The sequence below is a fragment of the Acanthopagrus latus genome, chromosome 11 (assembly GCF_904848185.1).
Source record: "Acanthopagrus latus isolate v.2019 chromosome 11, fAcaLat1.1, whole genome shotgun sequence".
Taxonomy (NCBI): Eukaryota; Metazoa; Chordata; class Actinopteri; order Spariformes; family Sparidae; genus Acanthopagrus; species Acanthopagrus latus.
Genome location: NC_051049.1, coordinates 4,680,891 through 4,697,572, shown reverse-complemented (window position 1 = coordinate 4,697,572; position 16,682 = coordinate 4,680,891). Strand labels below are relative to the sequence as shown.

The 16,682-nt window shown below is 41.8% G+C and overlaps 1 protein-coding gene across 2 annotated transcripts; it reads left to right on the top strand.

Annotated features, from left to right (window-relative positions):
- The first annotated feature begins 9,324 nt into the window (after nt 1-9,324).
- On the top strand, nt 9,325-16,442 carry LOC119028082 (claudin-18-like). Of its 2 annotated transcripts, none has more exons than XM_037113587.1 (5): nt 9,325-11,388; nt 14,294-14,458; nt 14,543-14,681; nt 14,763-14,876; nt 15,453-16,442. In XM_037113587.1, exons 1-5 carry the CDS (start codon nt 11,169-11,171, stop codon nt 15,592-15,594), a joined length of 780 nt encoding a protein of 259 aa, XP_036969482.1. In that variant the 5' UTR covers nt 9,325-11,168; the 3' UTR covers nt 15,595-16,442. The 2 variants fall into 2 exon arrangements, with proteins under 2 accessions (XP_036969482.1, XP_036969483.1); XM_037113588.1 differs by lacking the exon at nt 9,325-11,388 and adding an exon at nt 11,551-12,425.
- The last annotated feature ends 240 nt before the right edge of the window (nt 16,443-16,682 follow it).

Genomic DNA, 16,682 nt, shown 5'->3' with positions numbered 1-16,682 from the left:
ATCTGCCCTTACAGTGATAAGACGTTACACTGACGCTTCTTCTTCTTCTGCTGCTACTACTACTACTACTGCACAAGAGCATAATTCCTCTGGTCCCTGCCTGTTTGTGCCTGCACTGGGCCTGCTCAGTGTGATAGAGCAAGAGTAAAGCGGGTGAGCATCGCTTTGTGCCGCAGTCTGTATCTTTTGTGCGGGTGGATATGGAAGAGGGCGTGAAACAATTGGACAAAATGGCCCTAATGTGCTTAAAGAATCTTCTGTCTTTAATCAAAGCTCACACACATGCACCACAAAGGCAGACAGAGCAAACCCAATTCTCCGCTGCTTTTGCCGAGTGACTGTTCCTCTCCTGGCTTCAGTGCTTCTCCTCTTTGTGCTGGAAATCAGGATCAGGTTGGCTTTGTGGAGTTTTTTTTTTTTTTTTCTCGGATGTCATTCTCACAGATTCATTGCCTCATCTCTTAAGGCAGGGACAACAGGGATTTGGCTTTAAGAGCAGACAGCGAAGTGTAACTTTGTATGTGTGTTGTCATGATTATGTCCCATTGTTTGTTCCCTTGATCCACTCAGGGGTCACAATTTACCAGCCACCTATTTCTCGTACTCATCTCGCCTCGTGAATTGGCTGAAGTGAGGAGTGAATACAGTCTTAAATCCAACTAAAATGACCATTAGCTAAAACCCTTGAACAGTGCTTGTCATAGTCATAGAGCTACTCGGTGCAGAAGGCCTTTCATGCTTAGGATTTCTGCAGCTGAAGTCAGATGAGTGTCTTTTATTTTAGCTTTTCAAAAAAAGAGAGCAAAAGTGTAAGGAATGGATTAAACCAACACGGCGAAATGGGTGTATTACCAGTGACATTCAGAATAACATACTTTGTATCACAGTTCTAAAACAACACGACTGCTGCAACAAACCAGCAGCAAGCACGCTGGACCTTTGTCACATGGTCATGCTTCAAAACAGGCACTGAAACTACAGGACAACTTTGTGGTTTGGGTTAAAAATAGCTTTTGATTGATTGATGATTTTTGTTCTAAAATCTTTATACTTTATGCTTGAACCTGACTTCCTCCTTTGCTGCTGTTATGATTACTATGGCCACTAGATGTCGCCAGAGGTATGAAGCTGCTTGCACAGTCAACCTATATGATCTTTTTTTGATAAGGATTGGTTGGAATAACTCCCCCACTGGCTTTAAGAAAGAATGCAGCAATAATAATAACCTTTCTACTGCCAATAGTAAAGGAGCATGACAGCAAACAGCTCCAGATGTGGTCACTTCTGGCTCCAGAGAAACAGGATAGCGACGGCCATTGTGCCAAATCAGAGATTTCTAAATGGGTGACAAAACAGGCTCGTGTTAATATGAAACATATTTGTGTCTTTAAGATCTTCTTCTTTTATGTTGAATTGTCAACTAGTGAGGATACTGGCTTTTTCCTGGGATGTGCAACGTTAGCCCCAGACTTTTAGTGTGATAGCATGTTTCTAGCCATCCAGTTGAGGCTGATGTGAAAGGGGATGTTAAAAAGTTGTTAAAATAACAAACTTCTGGTTCTGGAGCTATCTTAACTTCACTTCAGTGGTTGCCAGTTAGAAATGAGAAGCTGTTTTTTTTGCCTACCTCCTGTCTGAAGTCAATTATTTTAGGAACCAGTGAGAAGCATTACTATTTGAAACGCTCGTAGCCTCGTCCAGACGAGAACAGGAAGAGTGACATGTTCAGCACTCGTAAGTAAGGGGCAGGTGGGATTTTTAGCGAGTGGTCAATTGTGACTTTTAATCCTATTCCGGCTTTGTTTATGATCATCGGGCATAGTTCACGCGGCTACAGCGATTACCTGATGGCCCCACTGACATCGTATTTCTTTTATTCCTGGTCCTGCCTATCCGGCACAGTTAAGAGATCAAGGGAGCGATCAGAAATGGCAGCTCATCTCATCTGTAATTTGATGATGAAATAGATGGGAATGAAAGGAGAGAAGAAGGGGGAAAAAAGGGTGCATACCTGGGAGCATTAAAAAAAAAAAAAAAAAAAAAAAAGCATGATGGTTGCTTCATGACCGCTCCTCTTGCCCTCAGTGTAACATTCAGGGGAAGAGTGTCCCTTTGTTATCGCCCCCCTCTCCCTGGCAATTATCACAAACTCCACTTCCCCTGCCCTCCGGAGCCCAGAGAACTGAGCGGCCGGAGTGGGAGAATAGCTACATTTATAATTTTTTTCTTCTCTTTCCATAGATTAATTTTCTAGGAAGCCCTGTCACTGCCGTACAGGAAAGCGGAGAGAGAGGAATAGAGTGTAAAAAAAAAAAGAGAGAGAGGGGGAGACGGGGGAAGGAGGGTGGAGGGTTGGGGTGGAGAGATTGGGGCTACAGTGCACACAAGCCTTCCTCGCTTTTTTTCGTTTTCGCTTTTTTTTTTTTTTTTTTTTTTTTCCTTGACAGATCATTTTCCATGCAGGGGTATCAGGGGGTCTGGCCGATAATTGGCATGCAGATTGCAGCTGATGGCGTCCCGCAACAGAAGAAAAGAACTGGCTAGTTAGAATAATGAGCCAGCCTGGCTGATGGATGGGCGAGGGAGGAGGTCATACAAAATGTTTCAGACACAATTCCTACCTCCCCCCTCCTCCTCTTCCTCCTCCTCCTCCTTCCTCCTCCTCCTCCTCCCGACCGCACTGCTACCTGCACCTCCCATTTTTTATTTTTCTATTTTTCCACAAAGCCCTGATATTTCATTATTTCCTCCTCTCTCTACCCTTCTAGGGCAATGAAAGCATCCCATCTCCCCCTTTCTTCCCCTCTCCTTTTATTTATTTATTTATTTTCCTCCCTCTTCTTTTTCTTCTTCTTCTTCCGAGCCCAGCTGTGAACACTTCCTCCACGGTGACAGTACAGTTTTGGGTACGCGGAGCCTCTAAAGAAAAAATGTCACAGCTCATTAGGAAGCCTGACACCCTTAAGAGACTCCAGTGTTTTAATTACAGTAAAGGAGTTAATTACTGGCCTCTCAATGGATTTCTGTTTCTCACCCTCTGCTATAGCTGTAGGAGCGTTTCAAATACAGCGAGCAGGCCGGAATATAAGCTCACAAATGTAAGGAATGTACTTTTTTTTGTTGAAAACTTTTAATAGGATTTCCAAGTGGGACGGGATGATTGCTTTTACTTGATTGTAATTCCCAGTCGTGAATACCGTAGTGAAGAAAACTTTCCTGCATTGCTTCATCATCAAGGACATATCGTAGCCAAGATGGACACTTCAGGCCAGTCGCCGGTTTCTGTAAACCACTGATGCATTCACATTTATACGTGTTAAAAGGCCTTCTCATATCACATTCTCATTATATGTTTACAAGCTGAATTTCATACCTGGTGGTGACGGAGGTGGTGGTGGAGTCACAGGCAAAACGGCTGCCAAGCCAGTGACCATAGTTCAAGACTGTGTTTCAGTTTATATAGTGATACATTTCAAGAGGGACCATGGAATTGAAATAGTGGTAGGCGTGACATCACTGGATGTGTTCAAGAAGAACTCTGGAGTGTTTGTGGCAGCAAAAGCGGATATTTGTGATGAGGAGTCAGGAAATCTTTTTAACGAGACCTCGGGACGTCTCTAACCGAGGTTGTGGCAGCGAAAAGTGATTATGTGTGATGAGAAGTAGGAACATCTGAAGCTGCGTCTGTGGCACTAAAACCAGGTGTTTATAACAAGACCTCTGGACATCCCTAGCTGTTTGTCTGGCTACAAAAGTGGATATTTGTGACAAACAGTCAGGGAGTCTCCAGCCGTGGATAGGCTGGGACAAATCTATCTGTATTTGTGGTGTAAAAAAACAAGAAGCAGGTATTTGTGATGAGAAGAAGGAACATCTATAGCCGTTCTAGTACTTCAAGTTAAACATGATCTTTTCCTAACCATAACCAAGGGGGTTTTGTGCCTAAACCTAACCAGATCGTAAGCTCAGTGTTGTCACAACATGAAACTGAAAATGTCACCTTCAGTAATGTAAAGCTGAAATATAAAGAAATGTAAAGTTTCAACATACAGTCGGTGTGGTGTACAGAAACGTTCACTGCCAACATTCATTCTAGTGACTTGTTTGAACACTGCAAAATCACAGGGAAGTAAATTTGATCTTGTATCTGAGGATAAATTCCACTGATTCAGATTTCAGATCAACTTTAAACACAGCTTTTTGTTCTTTGCATGAGTCACAGTCAGTATTACATCCTGGGTCCTACCCTGCTCTTACCTCTTCACCACCCTCGTGGTTGCATTTTATTGTGAATTCCTCTAATCCGCGCGGCTTTACAGATAATTAACCCAGACTGTCATTTTAACCGCGCACGTCACCGCGCTCTTGATCTACCTTCCAGGTCAGGTAGGTAAACAAAGGAATTATAATAGCCTGTAAGTACCTCGTCGTGCATGAGAGGATCAAGCTCTTCTGCTTGTTTTGTTTGTTTTACTGACAGTTTGCTGACTGATCTGTACCTCCGCCTCGCAGACACCACCCAGGAGTGCACTGAGGTCTTCTCAAAGTACAGGTGTGTTAAGCTGCACACAACTTACTGCGTGTTTTTAATGTATTTACAGAAAGGCGTGCATGTCATGCAACTTGAACACAAGCCTGATAATCAGTGATGCAAAGTAAACATGTGCTTTAACTTCCTTATTGTTCCACACAACTTTTTTATACTTCTACTTGATATTTTTTATTCTAATATTTTACTTTTTACTTTACTACATTTGCATGAAGTGTTTGATAGATGATTATTAGTGGTATTATTATGATATTGGTCTATTACTGATATGTAAGTATCTGGATTGATAAATATTTTTATTTCACAGAACATAATTTAATGCACTGATGTCATTTTGAACAATTAAGTTTATGTGCAGCCTCTGTAATGTTCACATCTTTGTGTTTTTAATGAACACATTTGTGAGATTCTTGTGAAAAATGTGTTTCTGTGTATATTCTGTTCCGTAATATCGGCATCGACACCAAGAATCCTGCGTCAGTTGAACTCTATTGTTTACACTACACACCGCTGCAATTATCCTTGTGTGCTGTTTGTATTGTTGAACAACTATTGTAAGTAATTAGATTGCAAATTAACCAACATACAAACAAGCACATGTACTACCTGTGGATTCTGATGGACGGGTTCACTTGATCTTTAATTTGATGTTGTACAGCTTTATTTGTTTATCTGAACACTCAAACAAGCAGCGTGTGTTTAACAACAGTGGGCAGAATTCATTATTTATTATACATCAGTAAATATAAAAATCTAAAAATGTTTGCAGATTAACACACAAATCAGAACAGGATTGTAAAGTTTACTGAAACAAATTTAAAACCAATGAACCTTTGACCTTAAAACACCGTTCCCGTTTATAATTCATCAAGAGAAAGTCAATTCTTTATCTCCGCCAACACACTTTTCACCTGTGTCTGTCTGTCGGTTGGTTGGTTGGTTTGTCGGCAGGGTGGGTCTCGGTCCACAACAGACCACATTAACGTTTAGTGTGGATCCAGATAAAGGGACAGATCCAGGAATATATTCTCGCTTTCTTTAACGTTATGAAATACGGCGTCTTTGTGACATCTTTGTGACGTATCTCTGGAAATATTGCATGGATCTTGATGGAATAAAATCAGATCTGGCATCTTTGAGTGAGAACAGTTTCATGAGGATCTTAGATCTGGGGAGTTTAGACTGATACCGGGCTTCTGAGTTTGGTACTGGATCAGGGTTGATTGAGTTAAATGGGGCTGTTGGGTCATTTCTAGTTTTCTGGTGATTTTATGCTCAGTCATTTTGCTCTTCAAGATATTTTTGGAGCTGTTGAACCATCTGCAAATCTTATTTTCTAAGCAGCTCCTCCATTTTCTTTGTGGATTGCATTGTGGGTCGATAGAGTCCACCGACAGCATGCTCAATAATGCAAAACGTTTGTGTTTACTTATTTTAGTCTCTTCTGCTGTGTGAGTTGACAACTTAAACAAAACCTGACCAGACCTGAGATGCAGTTTGGAGTTCAGACATGAAAGACGGGGAAAGTTATGGTCGATCATCTCAGAAATGCATGAAAATATGAACATGTCACAATGTTGCAGGTTCGCTTCATTCTCTCATCAGCATCACTACTGCATTAAACACAAGTATCTCTGTCACTGTGGACGATAATAAAAGTTTGATGCTGGAAGGTGCAACAAAAACCTCACCGGTGTTTGATCAAGTTCTTGCGGCAGCGGCGGCGGCGGCGGCGGCGGCGGCTCTTTCCCAGCAGCCCCGCGAGCTTAATCTCACTTGCACCCTCATCAACACAACACAGAAGGGAACAAATTTACTGTTTCATCCTCATTCTTCCGTGCACGCCGAGGAGCTGTATACAGTACACACCAGATCAAAGCCTTAATTGAAAAATAATTATAGGTACTTAATCATAGAAAGCACTGGGCTAATTGAAGTGAAAACAAGGAGGCAAACGCAGACCCTCAGAATCGTGGCAGAAAGAGGATATTGTAAAAGCTTCTTCTTCAATCCCCATTGTCTTCCAGATTAAATAGGAGAGGGCTATTAGCAGAGTTAATTGGCTCTCTAATTTAGATCTCGCCCCACTGAAAGCATAACGGATGCGAGCCTGTCGACCAATGATGTGTGCACTCTGTCACACTGTCCTGCTGGACTGTGATTGGTTAATTGCTCAGGGATTTTTGAAGTTTCCTCTCATTCTTCAAATGTAACAGATTTGTGTGGTGGCAGTGGTGGTGCTGGTGGAGGAGGGAGGGGGTGTGTGTTTGTCTCCCTGGCTGCCCAGGTAGCGCTCATTGTTCAGTCCGGTTTGAGAGCCGGGACTCATTTAACCACGACTAGATCACTCCACTGCCTCCTGGCTCAAATGAAACCTGTTTTATTCTATTGAGCAGTTTTAATTCTGTCGCATGCAGCCTCGTGCACAAAAAGAAATATATATGAAAATCCTGATTGTCCTCCTCCTGACCCGTTTTCATTCTGTAGAAGTTCCTGATGCCCCTCAGAGAAATAGCACATTCACTCCAGGCCCTGTGACGTGAAAAGGCCCTCTTATCACACTCCCAGCAAGTTTGCTCCCCGCTGCGCCAGCCGCCTTCGTTTTCTCTGCACTCGCTCTGCCCTCTAGTGTCCGCCGGGCAGCAGTGCACTGATTACTGAATAAAAATCCATTTAGACACCCGAAAAGGGAAGGAAGAAAGTAAATGGGCCATTTTTCCGCCATTCCCGAGACAGCCTTTCATCTTTTCAGCACGTCTCTTTTCTAGTGTTTTCTTATTGTAGCCTGAGTGGTAATGGAGCTCTTGACTGGAGTTCAAAATCGAAGCTGGTGCCGACATTTTCTTTCAAGGTCTGTCACCCTAACTTTTCTTTTTTTTTTTTTAACAGAAGTCAGAGGAAATGGCAGCAGATCATATATGTGAGACTTTATCAGGAAGCATTTACTGTCAGGTTTTAACCCTTTAAAAATATATTTTTTTTATATTTCTTTTGTTTCCAGTCGAGCTGCTTTAAGGGTGCTTTTTATTTTTCAGCCAATGTTAGCAACATGCTAGCAGCCCGGCTCTAGGTTGGTCACTTTGCTCCAATATCTTAACTTATTACTGAATGGATTGCTGTAAAATTTTGTGCAGACGTTTGTAGTTCCCATATTACTCGTTTTAGTGAAAAGTGAAAAGGAGTGAAAGACCAAAGACCAAAAACGTAATGACACGATCACCGGCCTGTGTGAGCTGCATGATGGGTACTGTACTGTCTCAACAGAGACGACAAAGAAGAAGATCTCTCGCTCCTCAGCTGCCTCCATCATCAGCTCCAAGGGAAAAAACATAATAATACTGAGTAAGACTTTTTAAAACAAGCTTCATGTCTTCTGGGTGCAGAGTGATGAGGTATAAGATCTACGAAGGGAGAAGTTTTAACGCGCTTCAGCTGCTTCACATGGAGTTGACGGCCTGTCCGGTGCTCTCAGTGTTGGATATCAAGTGTATTTTCTGAAATGCAATCTGAAGCACGAGGAGCAATCCTGGACTAGCGAGGTAGGTAGGTGTAGAAGCCATGTGCATCTTCACCTTTGTTGACATTGGTGGTGTCAACCATGATACAACATGAATAAAAACAGAAAGGGTAACTTGTCCACTAATAATGGGAATGGAGTCAAATGCCTTTTTTTTTGGCAAATTTTGCTGTAAAAAGTAATAATAGTGATGCATTTAGCAGCTAAAGAGTTAGATATTTCTGGGATATTTCTGACAGGCTGCAAAGCTGAGCACCCTGAAGGCATCAAGTCTCTTCAGTCGCGGTCTCACAAGCTTGTACGTTAAGTGCATCATCAGTGAAAATGCACATAACTCCACTGTGCAACACTCCAAACAGATAAAAGTCTGTCTAAAGACGCAGGTCTACATAAAAAGTCCAACAGACTCTTGGTGTATTAACTGTTGAAGGTGAGTCATCCACCACTGATACTTATGTGAATGAATTGTCAGCAAGCCTTATTTTCAAAGTCTCAGTACACGTAGCATATAACATATTATTGGTAACTAAATGACATTTTCTGTGTCTTTGGAACTTTTGGATCCTTTAAAGATATTTTGAATGAGACTGAACATAATTTGAACGTGGTTTTTGAGTTGGTAGCCTGCGACCACTCAGCACTGACTTATTGTTTTTTCCCATACGTAAGAAAACTCATTTACAGAAAAAGAACGACATCTTTACAGTTAACGGGCAAATACTCGTGTGTGAAGTAGCTTCTCTTTTCTTGTACATTTGTAAGGGCGGCTCATGATAAGTACACAGTGGCTCCTACAGATGCTGAAAAGTTGTTTGCTTAAGGTTCAGCCTGCTGGGAGACAAATGGTTTTGCACAGCAGACGGCAAAAATCATTAGCGCCGCTCGCAGCATGCTAATGTTGTTTCTATAGACGGCGATCAAATCAGGTCGGCCGGGAGGGAGAGCAGTGTGTGTGCTGCGCTGGGTGGGTCATTTCAACTACTTTCACAACACTTTCATCAGTGATTTACTGTGCAAAGAGCGACCGGAGAGGTCGAGTCTGCCTTTAAAACATGTTCATTTAAACTGCTTCGCCACTTCTTCACAGCTCCTGTGGATTTTTCTCCTATCAGCATGGTTAAATATTTATTTAGTACACTGGAGGTTAAGGCTGAGACTTATTCTGTGAAGTAAATAGACATTAGCTGTGATTAACTTGAAGGTTTATAACTTCCATGTCGTATCATATCATTCTCACATGACTATAGAATATATGAAGTTTGAAATTTTGGATTTGAGTGAGAAAGTCTGGAGGTGAAAGCAGCAGCGTTTAACATAGAGAGAGGAATATCCAAACACGTAACACGACTTGTGTCCTACACTCTCTACCTCTGCGTGTGTGTTATACGTATGAACGCTTGGCAGCAGAAGGCCGTGTGTTACTCTCAACGAGGCCCCAGCCCAGTTTCGATCCAGTCCTCGCCGCCTCGCATGTTTCTCGTCGACACATCAGCCACAGGCAAATTGGTTTCAGTTCACTACAATCATATCAGTATTTACTCTCGTCTGACTGGCTGCCGGTGCTACTAACGATACAGAGCAGCCACCCCGGCGACAGAGTCAGAGTATCGCTTAACACTGTTCTGCTTCAAAACAAAACAGTCTGTTTTAGTTACAAATATGTTCTTAATAACATAGTTCTGATTATTCCAAAGAAACCTCATGACTTTCTCCATCTTACATATGACGATGTTGCGCACAAAGATATTAACTGCATGAACAAACCAACCGAGCTACTAAAAACATACATTTTGGTGTTTCGAGCTCATGTCGTGCCGTATCTCAGGGTCTTCCTGCAGCTCTGCTTCTGTAATGTTCGTCGTGTTACTCTGTGAAGCTTAAACAGGGAGAAGATATTTACATGTGTAATGAATCCTGGCTGTTTTTTCTACAGACCGGTCCAACCCATCACATTCATGTTCCCCGTCATTATGTATATGACTCAACCGAGGATACAGTGTGTGTCATGTGAGCTTAAAGATACGACTGAACGTCTCGTGGAGAATGGCAGCTGGTAGAAGCAGGTTTTTTTTTTTTTTTTAAAGCCCCTGAAATTATTACAGAGGCGATTTACCCAAAACACAGAGAAAGACACAGCGTACTGGTGACTAAAAAACACTTAAACTTCTGTCTACTATTTCAGAAATATGGTTATTCACTTTCCTTCAGGTCTCCAGTCAGCAGCTGGTTAGCTTAGCTTAGCACCAACACTTCAGCTGTTCGATACAAAGGAAACAAATGCAGCACGTAGTTTGTTACACAGCACCGTCTCGAACGTCGGCCTTGGTAGATGTTTGGAAAAGGACAGGCGCTCTCAAAAAACAAAATACTTGGCAGACAAACCGTCTCTCTCTCATTTTCCATCATGAAAAGCCTTCAGTGTCATCCTTTGCCCTTCTTTCAATGAATTATATTCTTTGCTTTAGCATCAGAACTGGAGACGAACAGGTGCTTCACTCACTGGTCATCGCACCTGAACAACACCTGTAGCTGTCAGTCTGGTTCAATCCTCTCTGTATTAGATCACAAGCTGAGAGACTGAAGCTTGACAAGTGCCTCACAAAGTATTGTTCAGTTTTTTGGGGAGGTGTTAAAGCCGCTGCAAGTGTTATTTTATTATTGAAATACGTAGTAAATGGCTCTGTGGCTTTTAGCTGTTGTAACTTTGGAAGTTTCAGTCAAGCTTGAACCAACAAAAGTAGAAATCTAGATCATCAGCAGCAGCTGTACAGTGAAGAAACGAGCATGACAGCAGGAATCTGGACAAACTATTCGTATACAAAGAAAATTCAAGTGACTCTGTGTATTTAACCCTGTGAGAGCCACCTCATGTTCACCCTCTACCAACAAGAATTAGTGAGCAACATTAACCTGATTTATTTATCATTCGTCTTATTTTACGCTCCACCCTGCTCCTTATATATGTGACTGTGTGCAAACAAGCAGGGTCACTTGTGGCTTCACACCTGCTGATATCATATTCAAACACTCCGCCGCAGCGCTCAGGAGACGCCGTCAGCTCTTTGAATTCAGACCGTTTGAGAACAAAAAAAAGGCGGCAGGATGGCGGCTACTCTGTGTCAGGTGATGGGCTTCGTGCTGAGTTTGATCGGGATAGCGGGGATAATTGCGGCGACGGTGATGGACCAGTGGGCGACGGAGGATCGCTTCAACAGCGTCGTGACGGCCGTGTACACGTACTCGGGCCTGTGGAGGTCGTGTGTCCGGCAGAGCTCCGGCCTATCAGAGTGCCGACCATATTTCACCATTCTGGGACTTCCAGGTATGTTTTTATTCTTCTGTTGTCTCTTCATTAAAGGTGCAGTACGTCAGAATATGTTACCTCAACTAAAATGTATAATTTATTACACAATTAACAGAATGTGAAGAAAGAGAACAACTTTAATCGTATTGTCAAAGACACCTCATGAAGTGAGCATGCTAACCAGCTAGCACCTAGCCACTTTTTACTGTAATTTGACCATTCTTACATATTGCACCTTTAGAAATGTTAAAGAAAATGAAGTTCATCATGATTGACATATCAAAAGACATGTTTAAAAAGCAACTTTGAAGTAAGGTGGATGGAAATACGTCAGGGAATTAAAAGAAAAGATGTTAAAAACAACTATGACTGATGCAGAAAGTCATCAAATGTAACTATGAACGTGTAAATATCTAATGGCGTATATCTAGAGGACTTAAAGCAAACGGGTCCATATGGCTGTGCTGTATGTTGTATTTACTTATTGATGTTAAACTGTAATATTGGTTCAAGCAGTTGTATCATCAAGCTGGCAGATTTAATAATCTGTGATGAAACTACATCAAACTATTTCGGTTCTGTTCCAATCGAGTGATGGAGAAATAATAACGCGAGGTCACACCACACCCTTTTGTTACTCACAGGCGGAAATTCTCCCCCGCCAACCGTTTCCCCGAAACTGGGACAAAGACTCATGAAAATTTTTAGGTAAACATCTGATAAGAGCTGTTCCTTGTTGAAACACACGCGATGATAAGTGGCGGCGCGCTCGCACTCTGCCATTTTCACCGCTCGGCGACATCGGTTGACTAACTTTGTTTGAGCGAGGTCTAAAATGGCTGCCTCAATGATTCAGTTAATAGGATTCATGCTGTCCGCTCTGGGCGTATTCTTAATATCAGCCGCCACAGCCATGGACATGTGGAGCTTACAGGACCGATCTTTTACAATAGTGACAAATGTTTACACCTATTCTGGCTTGTGGAACTCGTGTGTGGGGACATCGTACGGTACGACACAGTGCAGGCCTTATTTCACCATCCTGGGACTGCCAGGTAAGAGAATCACTCCCGGGGAGGAAAAAAAAAAAAGACACGTTTATCGGCTATTCCTCCACATGTTGGATTAGGGAGAACATTTTCCAAAAGGACCTTGGAAGGTACTTTAGAATATTTGGGAGGTTTTAGGGGCAGATGTGCTCCCGTCTCCTCCTCCTCCTCCCCCTCCACCGCATGAAAAAAATGCAGTCGACTGCAGAAAAGATGGTGTCTCTCCGGAATCAAATGGAAATTTGATGAGACATCCAAAGCTTAGCTGAGCAAGCACAAGCTTTACCAGAGTGTCACACAATGTAAAGTACATTTCCACACTCTGTGCTTAAGAGCTGAGTGTAGTGTAGAGCATATTGTATATAAGGTCTTAAAGGCTTAAGTCGAGAATAGTACAGGTACAATATCTGAGGCCGCTGAAAGATGGCATTTAGGTCAGTGTGTTTTATTACAGCTGCCTCGTTTTATTAAATTTGATATCGTCGCCACAGCTGGAATCAAACGCATCTGCGGTTTAGTTCTTCCTACTTTTTCATCTCTTATTTTTAATTACTTTAACTTTAAAGAAATGACACAAGTATTGAGTCCTGTAATCCTCTTTTAAATTATAATCTTGACACACGTGCATCAATAAAATGTTATTTTTTGGGGGGGATTTTACACAAGAACTTCACTTTTAGAGCGACGTTTCACATTTACATGCTTGTTGTTCTTGAATATACATTATGTGTAACAGTATGTCTGTGCTGATCATGTGTCTGAGTGTGTGTGTGCGTTTTTTTCTTTTCTCAGTTTTCTCCTTGAACTGCTTTTGTGCGAAATGACAAAAGTAGTTCAGATTAAGAACTCGGTAATGAGTTTTGCTTTCATATCACAGCCGACGTGCAAGAAAACCAAGTTCAACATTTCTGAATGAGGTTATCTCCTCTCACAAGTCGGGTAATATTTAGCGGAGTGTTAAAATAACAATTGATCTGCCGTAGACGGAAAATACGGAGGGGGAGAAGACGGTGCTGGTTGTGTTTCTTTTGTTGTTTTTAATTGGTGAACAATGTTCATAACTGAAAATAATTTACAGTGCTGCGATTTATATCACAGTGGCAGCGGTGGAAGAAGTATGCAGATGTTTTAGTTAAAGGAGAAGTTCACGCAAAAGTGAAAATTCAGTTATTATCTCCTCACTGCAGTGCCGATGGAAAGTCGGGTGACGTCCACAAAACATTTTTGGAGCTTCACAGTTAAACAGAGTCGCAGCGTCCTCCAAAAAAACTGAAGACAGAGGACTTAAAACTTTACTCAATCCAAATCTGCGGCAGCCTGGAGATTCCTGATTGATATGAAAAGATGGTGTTTAAACCATCAACACGCAGTCGAGCTCGTGACAGGATGTGTGCTAACGCTTTTAGCTTAGCAGCTACAGCGAAGTTTTTGGTTTAAAAAGGATCTAAATTACATCTTTTTTTGATCGTTGTGGGATCTCAGGATCTCAAGCTCTGGATTACCCTGAACAAACTTTTTTTTTGCTCTCTTTTTTTAGACATTTAAAACAAATCTCCATCGACCTCAGCTGTTAAAGCGAATGCTGCAACTCTGTTTTGCTGTGAAGCTCCAGAAATGTTTTGTGGGCTACGAAACTTGACCCGACTTTCTGTCCGCATCGGGTTGAAATCTAAGAAATATCAGAAATAGTTTGAAATCATTGTGATATTTTATATAAAGGTTTACCATTATTGATATATTTATGTGTTAGCAGTGTTTTATTCTGCAGCAGGTTGACAGGGAGCTCATTTTAACACCTCTGTTGAGGTACAGAGAGGTACTTTTGTTGCCCATGTGTCGAGAAAGCTTCTGATTGGTGTCACTTTGACTTCCAGCTCTGCTCCAAGCCGTCCGGGCCTTGATGATCGTCGGCATTGTATTCGGAGTCATCGGCTGCCTGATCGCCATCTTCGCACTGAAGTGTCTGAAAATGGGGAACATGGAGGACAACGTCAAAGCCACGATGACCCTGACAGCCGGGATCCTCTTCCTTCTCGCAGGTACAGTGAAGTTCGCAGTGTCTGGTTCTGTTTTCGCCGCTGAATCATTCTGCACTAATATCACTGCCTTTTCTTTATCTTTAGGTGTGTGCGGCATCGCTGGGGTGTCCGCCTTCGCCAACTTGATCGTGCAGAGTTTTCGGTTCACGACGTTCGCCGACGGCGGCTACAATTTGTTGGGAGGATCGGATATTGGTGGACTCTCAGGAAATCTGACTCCGAGGTAAAGACGAATTCAGGTGGTATTTATCTGCTGCAGCTCTTGTATGTTTTCCTCTAATCATTGTTCTTTCTTTTCTTCAAGGTACACTTTCGGCCCCGCTCTGTTCGTGGGCTGGATCGGTGGAGCGATCTTGGTCATCGGCGGTGTCATGATGTGTCTGGCCTGCCGCGGGATGACTCCAGACAATAAGCAACGGTGCGTCTGTCACCGGTGGAAGCAATAACTTACCTGTGACCTTTTCTGACTTTTAGACAGAGCGAGCAGCTTCTCTCCACAGGCACAGTAAAGATGAGTAAACTGCCTAATGGAGAGGAGATCCGGCAGAAATGTCTAGTAAGCAGATGCTACATGCAAATTACAAAGTGCAGATTGTATGTTCGCCGCCGTTAACGACAGAAATCTCCGCCTCTGACAAAGCCGAACAACAACATAAAGCACCTCTGGATGCATCTCGTTGTGCTGCCGGCTGAACAAATCTTAGGTCCTTTCAAATTAAAGGACACGAACTCAGCAAAATGTAAATGCAAGTTGTGTTTATTTTTCCCTCTGCATATATAATGCAGAGCTGCAAATGCTTACGAGGCTGCTTGTAAAACGATACACCAGAGTCCTCGCTGGTCACACTTGTAGTTCTATTCTTTGTAATGAGTTTTGGCATATTTGAATATTCACTCGTGTTTGTTGAAATGTTCAGACAGGGTGGAGCTAGCGTGATGTCCCGTATGCATTTCTGTCTTTAATTAAAATGTTTTATTCTCTGATATTCTCCAGGTACGACGGGATGGCCTACAAAGCCGCCTCTCAACACACCATCTACAAGTCTGACACCAGATCCCGTCCAGCCTACAACGACTCCTACAAAGCTCACAGCATGGATGGAAGGCAAACCAACCAGAGATTTGACTACGTGTAGAATCAGGTCACTCTCACAGATACCTCTTTTCCTTTCCTGTTGTTTATTGCCTGCATTCGTTGGATGAGTGGTTGTTTTTGTATTTCTTTGTACTTTTAATTAGGTAGAAACATTTATCGTCTTTGTGAAACATTGTAACAGCATCATATAATCCCGATTTCAACAAAAGAATGTGATTTCTATTTTCTGTGGATCAGAATTCATCACCATAGCATGTGACACAATATGAATATATATACAGATACATGATACATGATGCTTGTTGTTCTACAAGTTCAAACTTTGACGAACTATAGCAAAGTGTAGATTTATGCGTCACTTATTTAAAAATGATCACACCGCGCAAACAAAATCTCATTTGGAGATTAGCTGCCAGGTTTAACTGCTGCAAAGTTAATGGAGCTAATTATATAAATGTTAGCTTGTTAACACAGTAGAAAGTCTTACAGATTTAAACTGGAGAGGATGAGATGTAATGAATTTCTGACCTGTGAGCAAAACGTTGTTAGATAATGACGTAAACTTTTGTGAAATTACTTTTAGTTTGGCAAAAAAAAAAATCAACTCAGTGTAGAAATTTAATGTCTCCATGCAGGCGATTTTCCCACAGATGTATATATATTTCTTTCTTATATTTCCTAATCATTGTCCACTGTTGAAGCATCACTGTATAGTTGCAGCTCGTCTGTGTCCCTTGATGTGTTAAAAGTCTTTATGCCTGTGTTATAGTTTTGTATTACAAGTTTTATTCATTAAAAGCTTTAACCAGGAACATAAAGTTCCAATTAGCTACGTCCACATAGTTTGGGTTGCATTGTATTCTGTTGTAACTATGCTGAAATGTGTCGTCTCTGTCAAATAAACCAATAAAATTGAAAAACGAAATCAAACTCATGGTAATATCTTTTGCCCCCACAAAACTTATTTTCATCAGTTCTGTTGCAGCTTGTGATGCTACAGTTAGCCTACGTTTAACAGTGATAATTTATTTTAAAACTAATCTATCTATCTATCTATCTATCTATCTATCTATCTATCTATCTATCTATCTATCTATCTATCTATCTATCTATCTATCTATCTATCTA

What these genes read in the sequence shown, in the direction of transcription:
- LOC119028082 (XM_037113587.1), top strand. Translation starts at nt 11,169, where the DNA reads ATGGCGGCTACTCTGTGTCAGGTGATGGGCTTCGTGCTGAGTTTGATC. An exon ending in TCAGGAAATCTGACTCCGAG is followed by an intron (nt 14,682 to 14,762) that starts GTAAAGACGAAT and finishes CTTTTCTTCAAG; the next exon opens with GTACACTTTCGGCCCCGCTC. An exon ending in ACTCCAGACAATAAGCAACG is followed by an intron (nt 14,877 to 15,452) that starts GTGCGTCTGTCA and finishes GATATTCTCCAG; the next exon opens with GTACGACGGGATGGCCTACA.